Source organism: Pocillopora verrucosa, chromosome 1 (assembly GCF_036669915.1).
Source record: "Pocillopora verrucosa isolate sample1 chromosome 1, ASM3666991v2, whole genome shotgun sequence".
Taxonomy (NCBI): Eukaryota; Metazoa; Cnidaria; class Anthozoa; order Scleractinia; family Pocilloporidae; genus Pocillopora; species Pocillopora verrucosa.
The window spans coordinates 4,472,884-4,488,965 of NC_089312.1; the positions used below are offsets into that span (position 1 = coordinate 4,472,884).

The 16,082-nt window shown below is 37.8% G+C and overlaps 2 protein-coding genes across 8 annotated transcripts; one reads left to right on the forward strand and one right to left on the reverse strand.

Moving 5' to 3' along the window:
• Nucleotides 1-99: 99 nt before the first annotated feature.
• LOC131800212 (DNA polymerase nu-like) lies at nucleotides 100-12,026 on the reverse strand. Of its 7 annotated transcripts, none has more exons than XM_066168673.1 (31): nucleotides 11,836-12,026; nucleotides 9,908-10,226; nucleotides 9,576-9,726; nucleotides 9,186-9,220; nucleotides 8,821-8,982; nucleotides 8,422-8,579; nucleotides 8,074-8,112; nucleotides 7,806-7,963; nucleotides 7,477-7,583; nucleotides 7,127-7,242; nucleotides 6,900-6,983; nucleotides 6,676-6,736; nucleotides 6,482-6,546; nucleotides 6,208-6,243; nucleotides 5,870-5,917; nucleotides 5,705-5,797; nucleotides 5,472-5,528; nucleotides 5,229-5,282; nucleotides 5,095-5,114; nucleotides 4,215-4,260; nucleotides 3,792-3,855; nucleotides 3,512-3,589; nucleotides 3,184-3,298; nucleotides 2,905-2,987; nucleotides 2,709-2,780; nucleotides 2,531-2,590; nucleotides 1,902-2,012; nucleotides 1,604-1,682; nucleotides 1,258-1,325; nucleotides 1,073-1,134; nucleotides 100-811 (listed from the first exon to the last, which is right to left on the reverse strand). In XM_066168673.1, exons 2-31 carry the CDS (start codon nucleotides 10,206-10,208, stop codon nucleotides 746-748), a joined length of 2,649 nt encoding a protein of 882 aa, XP_066024770.1. In that variant the 5' UTR covers nucleotides 10,209-10,226; nucleotides 11,836-12,026; the 3' UTR covers nucleotides 100-745. The 7 variants fall into 7 exon arrangements, with proteins under 7 accessions (XP_066024770.1, XP_066024763.1, XP_066024772.1 ...); XM_066168666.1 differs by having other exon boundaries at nucleotides 8,422-8,582; XM_066168675.1 differs by lacking the exon at nucleotides 6,208-6,243 and having other exon boundaries at nucleotides 8,422-8,582.
• A 341-nt stretch (nucleotides 12,027-12,367) lies between these two features.
• Nucleotides 12,368-16,082, forward strand: LOC131800202 (stabilizer of axonemal microtubules 2). Its single transcript, XM_059117896.2, has 2 exons — nucleotides 12,368-12,515; nucleotides 12,713-16,082. Exons 1-2 carry the CDS (start codon nucleotides 12,475-12,477, stop codon nucleotides 14,064-14,066), a joined length of 1,395 nt encoding a protein of 464 aa, XP_058973879.2. The 5' UTR covers nucleotides 12,368-12,474; the 3' UTR covers nucleotides 14,067-16,082.

The following is a 16,082-nucleotide window of genomic DNA, read 5'->3' on the forward strand; positions in this document are numbered from 1 at the left end:
ATAAGAGCTGTGAACAATTGTTTGGTGTATTACTGAAAAGGCAGACACCGCGATGAAAGAAACGTCAAGTTTTTATTAGGTTTTTACTGAGGTGTAACGATAAAAAGAAATTGGAAAACCAGTGCATACTATTGAAATTTTAAAAATTCAGTGTCTACTTGCTCGAATAAATCGAAGTTGCTCAGTCCGTCATCTTCAAATAGACTCTACTGTGGTGGAAAATATGTTAGACAAACATCACTCAGTTTATAAATTGAAAATGGAGAAACATTTTGACTTTGCTATCAGCTGAAACATTTTAACGTCATTTAATTGAACTTGTCAACTGATCATCTGTGCTTTTTCGCAGATAACGAAACGTTTCATTTTCTTCTCTCGGAAAGGAAACCGCCTGCCACACATCCTCCTCCACGGCGGTCTTCTTTCCGGTATTTGTGAGCAAGGAAACGATAGTTGTTTGCATAAAATTATTATTATTTTTGCCTAATGAGTAGAAAATCATCGTATTAGACTGGTAATCTGCCCTTTTCTCGATGGGATCATTTCCCTAACTTCGGCCTATCATCGGATAATTTACAATGATAAATCGCACAACAAGCTGGAATACAATAAATATGAGGCAGCCCGATAAGAATTAAACAGTGCATTGTTACGTCCTATGTTACGGAGTCAAGATAAGTAAAACGCTATCAAGTTAATTTATATTCCCACTTGTAAAAAATTATAAAGAAATGTGAAAAGGAACTCAGATAGAGAGGGTTTCCATATGTCCCCAGGTCTTTCCAATGCTGAGAGTCACAGGAAGGGGTACCTATGTAGAATAGATGTTGTAGGTTAAATGTTTTATCACTAAATTAAAAGTTTTGAATAAGCTATCTTTTCTGTCATTTTAAGGCAGAATGGTAAAAATTGTGGCAACGCAACACGCGTTTAACATGTGGGGTAAGGGTTCAAGTACCAGCGGTTTTAGTACCGCGCTAAAGCTGCAGATACTTGAGCCCTTACCAAACTTTACAAAAGAAAAAGTTTATTCTTTTTTAAATCAGCTTAATTGTCTATACCAGCCCATTACCTTCAGCTTGACTTTGCTACCAAGCAGTTCTTCTGTAGACTCCATAATCGATTTGGTGTATGCTGTATCCATCAAAGAAGAATTCAAAATTATTCTAGCGTTACTACTGATTACATCATCGCTCATCATGAATTTTTCTACAAGAGCCTGCCGAAAAAAGAAGATTGTTGATTTCCGAGTCTTACCTGCCACTCTTTTGATTTCGTCCCCAGGAACTTCTAAAAGGAGTTCATCATGTATTTGTAGGAGCAATCTACACAAAACGGACACGAACCAAACTTTTGAGATATCAAAATTACTTACATAAGTCATTCGAACAAGGTAGAAGTAAAAGAAGGGAAGCTTGACAAAGCAAGAACATGGACAAAAAACAAACTGACAGAGACGAAATAAAACAGATAAAACAATAAAAACTCGTCAGGATTAAATAAACGTAAGTGGTAGTAGATTTTTGCGTAAAAAAAGGCTAATCATAATTAAGTTTAGCTGTTGCAGAATGCAATTAAATGGAGCATGCAACATTACGTATACCTTGCATTCACATAAGGATCCTTGCATACAGCTATCATGACTTGTATCATTGCTGCTTTACAAATGTCCGCTGCTGAACCTTCAATCAGTTTACAAAAGACATTTTAATAAACCTATCAAAAATGAACTATTTGTGACGTGCGACTGCGAGAAAAAGTGATTTCAGTTTTGTAATACCCAAGGGGCTTATGGGAAAGGGAAAACTGAAGAGAATTTTGTGGCCAATTAGGAAACGTTTTTCTTAAAAAGACAAAAAAACCAGAAAAAAAAAAAAGAAAAAAGAAAAAAACGGAGAAACCTTGTACGATGAAGTTAACAGCCTGCCGCTCAGCCTGTGACCGTTGAGTAAAGTCGAAGGACTTAATATGTGGCAGCCACCGTCTTCTGTTAAGAATTGTGGACACGTAACCTGAGAAAAGAAAGAAGTGCTACCAGTCGTGAAGGCTGGTTTTACTTTATTTCACAAGCTATTTTATTTGATTGGTCCAAAAAACTCGCGCCATCCTCTCAACCAATCAGATTGAAAACTAAAACTAATCGCAATGAAAGTTGGTCGCACGCGTTGTCTCGCGCTACACGCAGTGTTCTTGTTTTTGTTTTGATTTCTCCATAGCTTCTTGTGATATTTTCCTTTCCTCTGATCGGCTGTTGTGATAACTTTGGTCTTTGTTTTTCAACGCTCAGTGGAAATGCGCTCTAAGCATGCATACAACAAAAGAAAGAATTCCTACTAGTCCAGGCGTAAAACACACAGCTCAGTCGTGATGGAACCTGTCACCCGATCCAAGAAAAACATGCACATTGAATTGTTGTTTAAAAATACCTGGAGGCAGCAGGGCTGAAGAATGATTAGATGAGTGAATAAATGAATAAATGAACGACTGAAACGCAACAAACTTCCATAACATATGGCATTCCACTACCAACCTTTTCGCTGACAACTTTCGATACTGCTTCTAGTAAATTCTTTTATTCGAGGGAATCGCCCTGGTGTAACACAACATGGATAAAAATAATTCTTAGGCTATGGATGGATGACAAGCACCTACTATGGGAAATGCACGAGTGAATGGACGTTGTTTCTAAGACAGGATTTTCAAGAGACCTAGAAAGCTTTCCATAAATCCCTTTGCTTCCTCGGCGCTCACTTTGAGAGTTTGTCCAAGTTTTTCACTTCCTGTAAAACGATGAAAAAAAAAAAATTTACACTTCACCGCTGTTGGTCGTTCCGTTTATTTTGCATAATCCGTTTAAAATATTTTTAGGGTTATGTTGTCATTATAATACAAAACTTTTCGTACCAACACCGTAGATAACAGAGTATACAATTCGCTTAGTTCTCTCTCTCTCGTGAAGTTGGATTTCTTTACAGCTTTTCCCCAACCTAAGAACAGAAGAAGGTTCGCATTGAACTGTGATTTGAACTTTTCTTTTTTTAGAAGTTGTTGTCAGTTACTGATCTGATCAGATTTCTCATCGAGACTTTAATGAGACCAGTGCCATTAGAAAATAATGGGACTCTGGCTGGTGCATAACGTTATTGAAATCATTTTTCCCTGGTAATAAAACCCTGATAATACCATTGTGAGGCAAGCGTCGTGAATACGTCTTCACACTGCTTGTCATTGAATATTTGAACCAGTGAAGGATCCTCTGACAGGTGAGACAACAGGCGCAATTCAATTGATTGAAAATCTGTAAAGAATGTGAAGCAATGATTAAATCATCAGATATTTTTGCTCATTAAGTTCTCCGAGTACGCCTTAGGAATAATAAAAAATCTTATCATACTGATTGACAGTTCCAGTCTGCTTTGGAATCGTCCTAACCAACAAAAGTTTGACATAAATTAAACACCTCCCCTCTTTAGAAGAGGAAGTGAATAATTTCCTCAGGTTTTAGGTGTACCTGCTGTAAGTAACAGCCAGCCTTCTCTACTTCTGTAAGCATTCCGTGCATAGATTGTCACTACCTCTTCTGGTTTACCTATAGTTAAGAATTGTGACAGAATCATCTCCTCTCAGTGGCTTACTTAGTGACGTCACTTACTTAAAAGAAATAAAACACTTTCCCCAGACAGTAAAGATATTGTGCCCGATTGAAAAAGAACAACCAGTAATTAACCAAAAGTTCTCCGAAGGAGACGCAAACTTCAACTTTACGTCACCAAATACTTTTCGCTCCTCACCGACGATAAGCTGTTTCTTTATTCCGGAGACTTCAATCGCTTGTTTTGGGATAGACTGAAGATTCTGAAGACAAAACAAGCAAATTACACAACGCGTTCACCTAACACAAAGTATTGGATAGTTTCTGGTTCAAGAGTGAGTCATTTGGGTGATGTGACAATCAAAGATCAAGAAGGTCGTCAATTCCTAACATTTTATCATTCTTTTACATCTAAATAACCGATAACATGTCCATGAATATCAAAGATTCAGTACGAGTTATGTTCTTAGTGTTAATTGCATGGTGCTTTAAATATCATTGTTGTCTGCAGTCAAGCAATGGGTCATGCACGTGCCGTTGTTTACTGCTCTTTCGATAATGCATTCAAAAGATCATTTACCAGGATTTGCTTCACCCCATGCATGTGCAAGGGGGCACTTACCGGATTGGCTGAGGTCAATCGCCCTGTGGCCGCCGCCGTCTGGTCCCTGGAAAAAATCGCAGAGCTCTGATTATTATCCCATTTACTACAGATGTTTAAAAGATAAAATGTTTCACTTAAATCATCACAAATTCATGCTACGACTGTACTTCTCTACAAGATAATCATGCGATTGGTTGCAAGCATACGTATTTAAAAAAAATGATAGAGCCAGAAACTGAGTGAGCATCAACAACAGCAGCCATAACCACAGTCAACCCTCCGCTAACGGACACTCTCAGAGCGAACAATTTTACTTACGGACACTTTTTTCCTCCCAGTCAAACTCTGTATATAAACAATCCCGCAGGCGTACACTCTCTCGGAAGCCGGCGCGGACACTTTTTATGGTGAAAATGTTACGCTCTCTTGTAAGCGGACATCCCGTGTATATCATTTAATTGACTTTTGACGATAAAATATGTCCTGAATTTGAAAATCAACAAAAAGGTGACCTTTGACAGAGCAACAGAACGGTTGGATCGGTTTTTTCAAATCTTCATTTTTTTTGTAAGAATGTAAGCTGTCGGTAAACGTTTGACCTTAAGAAGTGTCCTACATAACGATCTTTCGCAAGCGGACATCCACCCAATTTTTCTTTGGTGTCCACTTGTGGGAATAATTCTCGTAGGCAGACAGTTCAACTAACGGACACTCTTTCCATTCCCCGTGAGTGTTCGCGTATGAGAGAGTTGACTGTAGTTCGTTTGACATAGTTATACTACAATGGAACAGACGAGGAGAGAAGGACCTCAAGGGCAAGCAGAAATTAGGTTATGAAAGGACACAAAAGAAAATCAAAAACACAACCAACGAACATCAGAGACACTAACAAACTTACCAGTTCGTAGACAGCACTCCCTACAAAAGAAAGAGGAGAGATATACAAAAACAGTAACATTGCAACAATTACCAACAAAAGGAGAAAACGCGCACTGTAAAAAATACCAGACATTGTTTATTTGTAACATTTACCTCATTAATATGAGAAAGAATTCCATCAAAGTACGTCGACTTCAATTTAGTTAGCTGTTGATGAAGATAGACAACTGATTCAGCAGAAAACTAGTAATCGCGGCTTCATCACCTCTCTTTTCACATCTAAATGTCTTTAAATATCTAAGACTCTACGTGAGAACCCTTTATCAAGTGTATTGAACTTAGCTGCATATGGCATGCGTTTAAGGCAAACGTTAAGGAAAATGCTGTTAAACATACGTGTCTATATTGCAGGACGAGTTTTGGTAAAGAGTGGAACTCCTGTAGGTGGAGTAACTGAAAAAGGACACAGAAATAATCAAATTTATTAGGTTTCAGTTCACTGATCGGCTATTCGGTTAGTTAACGGTAACAGTAAAATATAGTTCACATGAAACACCACAGATATAATCTGACAAACTTGCAGCCGTCAAATTGTACGTGGTCGATGTGTAGTCAACTATACTACTAACCACAGCTTCTGAGGTAGACTTGTAGTTTTTGATGGAAGTTCTTGCAAGCTTCTTTTTGCACTTTTGGTCCAAACGCAACTCCTCGAATAACACCTTCAACAAGACCATAAAATTTCTAATAAACATGTGGTAATGACCTTGATTTACGATTTTAGGGCGCCATACCTCTCTCAGCTGTTGAGGACTGTTGATCAGAAACGGGTGTCCTGCAGCCTGCCAAAAGAACAAATAATGACAATTGTTGTTATCAGTTTAAAGGCCTCCTTTTTTTCAGTCATTCAAATCAAATAATGTGCTAACCAGGCTCAATATCAAGCAGTTGTCAAATTCTCAGCATCACCGCCTCAAACAGTGGAAGGGAATTTTTGAAGAAATTGTTAAGGAAAAAAAATTGGATATCTTTGAGCAGCACTTGTATAGCATCTGAGCACTATGCTACGTCGCTTGTTTGAGAGCTACTGCGAGAGGCTTTCTGTTAACTCTTTCGGGCTTCTTGTTCATACCTTATGAGCTTCTGCTTCGACCTTTTGAATTTTAATCTGTAATCATAATGGTACTAGTCAGTGAAGTTGGTGCAACATGAAGCTTACGTCCTAATTTCTTTTTTCCAGATGGTAGCTTTAAGCTCTCAAAAACTCTTTTTCAGTTCCCACTGGTTTATTTAGACGTCTGGCTTACTTTTGTTCTGAAGTCAAATCATATTTGCTGTTGTCATTAAATGCTTTGGTGTGGGTGTTAATGACACTCGTGGGCAACAATACTGAAACTATAATTTACCTTGAGAGTATTGCTCGCCTCAATCAAAACTTGAGTGTTAATGTTGATTCCTTGGGTCTCCATCACTAAATAAAAAATAAACAAATTTAGGTTTATTATTTTAATGGTCACGAATGGTGATATTAAATGTCTTCTGGGAAAATATTCCCCAATTAGAAAGGAGAAGAAACGAAACAAAAAGCTATTGGCAGTACCTGCTAACATTGAACAAATGGGCATCTCCATGTTGATGAACAAATCCAAAAGTGATAGTGCCTGAGAGAACAAAATTAAAGCTGTTTTCCATATAAGAGACATGTTGCTTCACTGACGTCTTATTCTCTCAGTAACGTCTACCTTTTTGCAAAACAGGAAATTATATCCTGTTGTCAATTATTCTCATGATATTTCCTTTCTCCTATCTTGTTCATTCGTTTACCTTAAGCATGCTATGTTGTTTAACCATAACAGGTCCAAGCATCGCAATATCGCGACAAACCATACAATCATCTTCCTTTCCACCCTGCACGTGAAAGAGCAAAGCCTCATTAGCTAGGCCGTTTACATGAAACTTTTGGTTTTCACTTTAAAAATATTATGGAATGAAAGAAAGGATTCACAATTAAAACATTCTAGACAAGGAATATATGTGATGCAGCTGTTTACCTTTGGCAGGCTCAGCTGAGCAGAGGTTAGAACTTCAGCGAAGCTCTGAGGAGGGTGGTCAGGATTAAGAAGCCAAGCTGCAATTTTTGGGTCAAAAAGACGCCATTTGAGGCACACTGAGAAAACAAAAGGAAAATAATTTATAAAGTTCTGTGCAGACATCACCAGTAATATAATCTTTATTTTTCAATATCTATCATCTAGGTTATTTTGCTTGATGGCTTGGTGTAAAAAAACTTAAATGAGCTAAAGACAAGGTGATATCACAATTCAAACGAAACTTCAAAGTTTTCTCGGGGAGCAATGGTGAAAAGCCTTGTTTAGCGCCAAAAATGTAGAGACGGGCTCACCTGTTCTGATGTCAGCATGCGCAGTCTCTATTAAATAGCGTATAATCAATTGTGCACCGTAGCAGATTTTTCTCTTCGATGACGTCATTAAGTCATGTACCACTGTCCTGTAAAAACACACGAAGGACCCTTTTTATTACAACTAAAACTGCGATTTAATCTTGCCTCCTCTTTGACAGTATAATTGCATTGCTAGAAGGGAGATCGAAGGAAGTTTTCCAATGGACTTGAAAAATCTATTGCGGAAGGGTTTGCGTATTGTCGTAAGTGGACTGAACACCCGGAAAAAGGAAATATATTTTCAAAAAAATTTAATTACTTAGTTTCACCTGCACCATATTTTCATATCGCCATCCTGCGTGCACAGAGGAATCTCCACGACCATCAATCGACTTTTACGGCGCTGTACAGAGTGATCAACGATACCCGAGGTTGTTATCTCAGATATTGGTAAAGCGACAACCAAACCAGCAATCTTTAAGTTTCGCTAGCAAGGATAAATAATGAGTTGTATGAGTTACCTCAATTTCAAATAGCTTTATGTGGTAGGAAAAACATTTGACTAACGGTGGAATTAAAAGTTTGTGTTCATTTTACCTTTTCGCCACACACGTCTTCTACTTGTTTCTTTGTTTTCTACAAAATTGAGTGAAGCAGTATAATTAGTCAACCAACACGTTTTCTTTGCATGATAGTGAATGACATTAAGCTTTAGGCTTTTTTCGCTCTTGGGGTGTGAGCATAAACTTTCGCTTGCTTTAACGCACTCTTAAGCACAATTATAATCACAACATGAAAGTTATCCAAAAACAGCACTCTATAAAACGTCTTTGGCAAGCCTTAAGAACCCAGAATTTTATGACCAGGTTTTCACTCTATATACCCTCAGTTCAAGGCTCGACTGGTCCAGAACGTAATCCGATTACACAAAGATTGATCACCCACTTGATGTTTCCTTGATCTTAGCAGTGACGACCCGTCTTCATAAATTAGGGTGCAAGCAACTTCTTCTGCTGATTCAAGGCATTGTCGGAATTCCTCTCTTTGTGTTGGATTCATCGTTGAGACTGTAAAAACATTTGTTTGATCCTCCCAGGAGGCATCTGCTGGGGAAAATGTACGTTATACCATGCCGTTGTTGAATTGATAGTGTTGATCTAAGAGGTCTAAAATTCAATTCAATATGATCTGAGCTCACAAAACATTCGAAAAAATGTTAATCTAGAGTGAACCTCTCAGGGGTAATGAAGAGTTATAAATCCTATTAGGCATATTCACTCTTTTGGAGCATTTAAATTTAATTTTTTTCTTTACTATTTCAATTCACTTCCTGGGTTAGTTTACCTCTGTTTACATTGGCTGGTTTAACTTTCACGGCCTCCTTTACTTGCAAAGTTTTCCTTTCTTTGAAGTAGTTTGTAATAGGACTTTGTTGTGCCTTCCTTTTATTTTTATGCTCGTTTCCACTCTCAGAATTGACATTTTTCTCCTTTGGAGAAGAACAACCTTCGATTGGAAAAAAAATATATTTGGTACCATGCATTTTAGAAGAGCTATCAGCTTTTACAGGGGTTACTAGAAGTGTTAACATGAGGCAGGAAACTGGGCAGATTTTTCTAGCCAAAAAAGTTGAAAACAATTTTTTTTTGTAACTGACTGACTCCGTTAGTCTCATTGGGTCATGGTAGCTGATGAAAACATCACTTTACCTGTTTTTCCGGCAAAGGAAAGCAATTCTTCTTCCCTACAATTAAATTAACACAATTATTTTATCAAGTAAAAATTTCTTAGTCAATCTTGAAAATCATCTTTACCACACTCTTGTAGGTGAAGTTCCAATGGCAATGCCTAAATATACGTTTGTTTGTTTATCTAGAAGTACGATTCATGTGGAGTGAGATTTCAAAGTCTAACCACTCAAAACATAAACTTGACAAAACAACGACAGCAGTCATAAAACAACAATAACAACAACAATAATAGCAATAACAACAAAAGTACCACCAACAATAACAACAACCACAACGTACGTTTATAGCAATAACTATGAGAACAACTGGACAAGCTACTAGGAAAATTATTTATAGATTTGATAATACCTTTGTAGTCCCTCATTTGTCTGTAGTCTTTGTTGTATACCACAAGATGGGGCCAAACTGAACTCCAATAAGTCATTCTGATTTGTCAAATAGTCCTCCTTGCGTTCAACAGACGGTAACTCGTGTGGTTTTTCATGGTAATATTCCGAAGCTAAAACAGAAGTCAAGTAGGAAAATTTATTTGGTACAAAACGTAACTTACCGCGCATCTAATACTCCATTTTTGCGTGAACATCTCAAGAAATGATTTGCGATTATAGTTTGACCCTCTTGGCATGGCGTTACTCTGGATATAATTTTTAATTTCGAACTACAAGTACTAGATGACTTACCATGTTTTGGCGCACAAGAATGGCTAATAGCTCCTTGTCTCGTCCCATAAAGTTGTCTTATTGCTCGAATGACTCTTTGTCCTGGTTCTGAGAACAAAATTGGATTTTTATATTCCCGAGGATTTTCTTGAATTTCTTCCCAAGATATGCGTTCAGCATGCATTTGCCTCCTTGATAGGTAATTTGTCGCTTGTAACGTTGATGGGTATTCTTCATCAAAGTGTTGTTGAAACCCTTGATTTAAAAAGGAGCTGTCTTGAAGAAGCGAAACTCCTCCTCGCCTTTTAACTGGCCCGTTCATCTCTTGAAATTAGCGAACCTTTGAGTGAGTTTTTTAACAGAAATTTGTGAGAACTTCTCCTCTCGGAATTTAATCATTCGTGTCGCTAACAATCATAGCATGCTAAAAATCTTTCAAAAACGATCTAAGCTCTTCGGTCTTGGTATTTCCAATTAAGAAAACACTAGGATTCACTATGAATTCCTCTTTTGATACAATGTAACAAAAGTTTGACCAAAAATTACCGTGGCCTTGGAGAGCCGACAAGTTTTGCCGCGGGTGGGCAACTTTTGCCGCCAAAACTACAACGTTCGAAGAACGGGAGACTGGGGACTATGATCAATATTTTTTTCAAGTAGGGGTGGGAGGGGCGTTTGAGATTCTTCGTGTGCGACTACCTGTTCCTGAGCGATATTTTTATTACTCATTGAAAGGCTATTGACGTTCCTGCACAGATAATCAAAATCCCGACATTTAAGAGGTTCTTTCAATAGTTGCTAGGCGAAGCTTGGCGACGTTTGCCTCCGCCTGTTCGACTATCATTACTTCATTAACAGGAGCCTATCACATAATGGGCTCCTGCGTCAATAAATGTCCGCAAAATGACATCGATCGCAAAATAATTAAAGAACGCATTCGAGTGTGATTGTTAAGGATCCAATAAGGCGTCTGTTTAAAACATCGGACTTATAAAGACTACAAGATGCGAAAAATTTTTGAATTTCCATGAAGGAAGAACATTTATACTTCTCAATTTATTTATATTTCTTTGCGTATCACTTATTCGGAGAACGAGAGACTGGGGACTCTGATCAATTTTTTTTTTCAAGTAGGGGTGGGAGGGCGATTGAGATTCTTCCTGTGCGACAACCTTGCCCCCCAGCTATATTTTTACTACTCATTGAAATGACCGGAAAGGCCATTGTAAAGGACTTCAGTCTCGACTGTTCTGCTTCATGTTACAAATAATAGAGGCAGCATGTATGACAATATCATGTGCTTCTCGAATGATATCGTATGACTGGGGCCAGCTTCTAGCTCCGCATTGGCCTTCCGCATTCTTTGCTTCCCTTCAGGCTGTTCCTTCAACAAATTTGATTCAATGTTTTCTTGTAGGTCAACTTTATTTCTTTGATTAAGATAAACGTTTGATTTGCAATAAACTCAAGGAAGAAAATTTATGTTATGTTTAACGTAATTATTCTGAAATTTTTCCACGAACGAGGGTCTGCTCGCTGTCTAAATTAATTAAAAGGGTCGTTTCCTTGCGTTTTCGGAAGCAAATACTCGTTAGAATGTCTAAGATGAGTGCAAACGTCTTGCGAATGTACCGGCTGCACGCTGATAATTTGAATATACCGGCTAAACAAACAGCAATCGATTCGGATTACTCCCACCGCCTCGACATGGTAAACTCCTCTCCTTCTGAATAGATAACTTCGCTTTAAAATTTTGATGGTAATGTCAAGAAATATAAATCATGGCTCCTTCAGGGTTACTAAAATTCAACTCAGCCCTGCAAAATTTTTGTGGCCTGAGTGTATGAATAATTGCAATTCATGTAAAAACAAACGACAATAAAAGTTTGTAAACTGAAAAAATTCAGGGACGAAAACCTTGGTCAACAGATTGACATTTACGAGATTACCTTCGTCATGAGCTTGTTTGATCTGGTTTTTTTCCGTCTTGTGATGTCCGTAATGTGCGATGTTTTGATATTCCTCTAGTCCATAATAATTTACAGAACTATCTAGACGTTCCTGATTGTTAAACACAGATAATTGAAATCCCAAAATTTATTGTTGCTAGGCGAAGCTCATCGACGTTTGCCTCCGGCTGTTCGACAATTATTTCGTAAATAAATGTCCCCTGAATGACATCCAATAGCATTACATGTATTGGCTTTCAGGATTGCAAAACAATTAAAGAACGCTATCGTGTAATTTTCTAAGGATCCAAAAAGGTGTTTGTTAAAAATATTGGACTTGCAAAGACTACACGATGCTTAAAAATATTGAATTACCATGAAAGAAAACCACATGTTTATACTCATCAATTCATGTTCCTTTACATATGTCACCAATTAAATTCCACTTAGCCAATCAGAGCTCGTTATTACAATAGCCATTGTTATTAACCAAGTTCACTTGCGCGCGTGGCAACAGAAGCGGCAATGGCAACGGCCATAAACAACTTGCTTGATGAAAACGAAGAGAGATGGGGTTTGTGGTTTGACCGGATTTATTTGCTGTGATTACTTGCGTTTGAAATAGAGGAGACTTTCAAGATGGTCAAGACACTTTGTATTTGTCAGATTTGTACGTGTGGGTAAGTGAAATATTTCTAAATTTTCATTTCCTATTCATTATCGATGATTCTGTTTTGCCCATTGCTTTCAATCATCGCGGCGTGTTTTCAATGACTTTTGGTTTTACGAACATGAGGAGATGTCTATAATCGTAGCGTTTAACAGAATTATTTAGGAAATTAGAGGGAAGGTTTATTTTTATTTTTTTAATATTTAGGAGGCATCGATGCGCCCACAGACCCGAAGCAAAGACTCCAGTTCATCCATGTCGATTTACAGAGTATCAAGATCGCTACAAGAGACATCCTCTCGACCGCAGATTGCCGTTCAAACCAGAATACACGGTCAAAAACTCGTCCCAGCCGATGGACGAAAAAACAAATTATTCGACTGATTATGTCCCACATTCGTATGCTCCTCCGACAAAACGCGAAAAGGCCCCGTACATAAGGCCGCAAGGGCAGATGGCTGGTGAAAGCAGCTACAAACATGACTATCCCGGAACCGTGGTCCCTCCCGCTACATCTGCCAAGCCACTAGCAACGTTTCATGCTCATGAGAGTCCGTTTGACGGCAGTACAGTCCATCAAGATACTTACAGGCCTTGGGATTTGAGGCTGTGCAAGATGGAAAGTATGAAACCAGATGCCATGCCAGCGGCTCGAGATGGCAAAATGAATGGTAAAACCATCTTTCAAACCGACTACCCTGGATACTATTTGGGAAGACGTCCACAGATCCGGCCGCCAGACTCAGAAATCCGTGTGAATAAGGGTCCTATGGAGAGTGACACAACTACTAGGCTTGATTACACTAGAAAACAGGTTCTCCCAGCTGAATCAGCCAAACCTGTTGAGAAACGCCCCACTACCAGCCAACCTTTCAAAGGAAATACCACATTTATGGATGATTTTGCCTACAGAGGTGGCAGGCCTGCTTCTAGTTTCAAGCCAATTCAGGATGTCATCAAGTCAAATAAGCCATTTGAAGGAGACACTACCACAGGTGTGACCTATAGGCGCTGGGCGATTCCCAAGCGAGAAGTACGAGCAAAGGAAGCCTACAGACCACCAACAGCCAAGTTTTTAACCAACACCACTTTTCAGCATGATTACCCAAAGTGGGACATACCACCAGCTGAAAGTGCCAAACCTCCAGTCACGTCATTTGCATCTGGCAAGCCTTTTGAGGATAGTACAACACATAAAGATGCATTCAAGGCATGGGAATTCCAAGGAACTCAAAGGAGTGGCCGACCCGATGAATACAGACCACCATCTGGGAAATTCCATGGTGAATCCACAATGCGAAGTCACTATAGAGGGCAGTATGTACCTCCAGCCAAACCTGCCCGTCATGATGCCCACAGGCCAATGAGTGGGGAGATGACAATGAATACAACCTACAAAGACACCTTCACTGGCGAACGACCTCATAGTTGTCCTGCACAGGGAATCCAGCAGTGGCAACCAGGCCCACAGAGAGGGTACTTCTACAGTCATGATAATCGGGGTCACAGTTTCTATATGCCACTTTCTGAAACTGTGCAACCCCTTACTTTAACAGCTTAGATTTGTACCACCAGCCAAAACTGAATTCAATTTTCATGTGATCAAAATTGTTCTTTATTCTGTCTGTTGCTGTTTTTTTATTTTTTTATTTTTTTTTCGGTCAACAAGTGAACTTCTGTAGGATTTGCTGTTGGTTCAAATTATTTAATTAAGAAAAATAAATTTCTAAGATGTAAGTAAATGTATGGTGCAAGAAAAGCAAAATCATGGAATATCTTTCACATAGCACTTACAATATTTTAATGTGAATTTTTTTCTTTAATTATAAACTGCTTTCATAGCAGCTTAGCAGTAGAAAAACATAAAATTTGAATTATAATTTAACGTTGCCACAAAATGAACACCCTTACTGTTTAATCCAAGCACCTAAATATTCCAAAAAAAATTATGTGTACACTGTATGTTAAATTTGTTGCCAAGGGAAACAAAGTGGTGATATGAAACACAGCTGAATCTTTGTATTTGCTTTCAGCTGTTCAGGTAATGGAGGCCCTATAATTGTTTTTATGTAAATGAGCTTTCTCATTTCCTAGAAATTTTCAATTTGAAGGTTCAGTGGTATCAGTTAGTGTTTGCACTGACTGTGCATGCAACAGTGTTGATGCCAGTAGATAAATACTACATGTACAAGTCTTTCAAGTATAACAAAGTCTCAATCTGTACTGAGGTTTTCTAGTTTGTGGCTATATTCCCCACTCTAATCTGTATATTACCATTAGATTTTTAATTTAATGTTTTAAGTTTCCTCTAACAGTATAAGGTAATAGTTTAGTGACACTTGCTTATAACGTTTTCATTTTCATGGGCATAAAATGACCTTATTATCCAAAAAAAAAAAATACATACATTACTTGTTCCTGGACTTTAAGTGCCATTAGGATCATTTTATCTTAAAACTCCATGATCTATTACCTGACTCATTAGCAAGAGCTTTTTTCTTATTCAAACCATGCTCTTTTACAACAATACAATAATTGTAGTTAGTTGATTTAATAGAAGTATTCCTTAAGACTCATCAGATGTTACATAGAGATAAATTTCCATGCTGGTCACCTGCATATATTCTTTTGCAAAAAAAAATATGAAGTTCTGCATACTACATCCCTAAAAGGCAGATTTTACAATGATCATGAAAGTGGACTGATGTTTTCCAAGGAAATATTTGGGATTTGAAGTTTGAAAAATTGGATATATGATGTATGTAGGTGACCCATCCATCATTACATAATAAGAAGTTAGGCACTTCTTTTTTGTCCAGTGATCAAGATAAATATTCTCCTTGCTGTTTCAAGTACTCACTTTTACTTGTCTTACAAGACTTCAGTGGTATTTGTCGTATCAGAACACGTTAAAGTCTGATTGTTTCCTTAATTCTAGTTATTCCTATCTTTCCTAGGAGAAAACAGCTGATGATCAATTTGTATTTTGTGGAAAATAGTTTAATTGGCTTTGAGTGAAAATAGGATTTTGATATGATGAAAAGCTGTTCATGTGACGACAAGGAGAATTACATTGCACAACTAGATTAGTTTAGTTATTTTGTTAAGATCTAAGACTATCCATTTTACACCTAAAAATGTAATCTATTAATTAAAGAATGGTGTAAATAGTTGTACTCTCATTTTGTTATTAGTTGACAAAGATGTTTGGTCAGGCTTGTGCCACTGGGGAACCAACCACAATTGAGATGATGCATTCCATCGATGACCAGCAATGGTATAGGTTGGCTCGCTACAGCCACATACTAGAAACAGATTATGGGTATTGTTTTGACAAGAACAGTCATTCAAGAAAATGGAAAAAAAGTATCATCTCAAGAGACATTGCACATTCATGCCAGTTGCAATGAAAAACCATTCATAAGCACTGTTGCTTAGGAGACAGCTGCTGACTTCCTAGACTATTAGATTTGCAGTTCAATTGTAACTCTTAATATCTCAAAACTCTAATGAATGGAAAAGAAAATTGTACAAATCCATTTTATTTTTTGATCAGTCGAATAAAGTTAAAAATGCC

Coding starts and splice junctions, on each gene's coding strand:
- LOC131800212 (XM_066168666.1), bottom strand. CDS start 10,208: ATGAACGGGCCAGTTAAAAGGCGAGGAGGAGTTTCGCTTCTTCAAGAC. Junction 9,221..9,575: donor ACAAATGAGGGACTACAAAG/GTATTATCAAAT, acceptor ATTTAATTGTAG/GGAAGAAGAATTGCTTTCCT. Junction 5,283..5,471: donor TCGTCCTGCAATATAGACAC/GTATGTTTAACA, acceptor CTTCATCAACAG/CTAACTAAATTGAAGTCGAC.
- LOC131800202 (XM_059117896.2), top strand. CDS start 12,475: ATGGTCAAGACACTTTGTATTTGTCAGATTTGTACGTGTGG. Junction 12,516..12,712: donor TGTCAGATTTGTACGTGTGG/GTAAGTGAAATA, acceptor TTTAATATTTAG/GAGGCATCGATGCGCCCACA.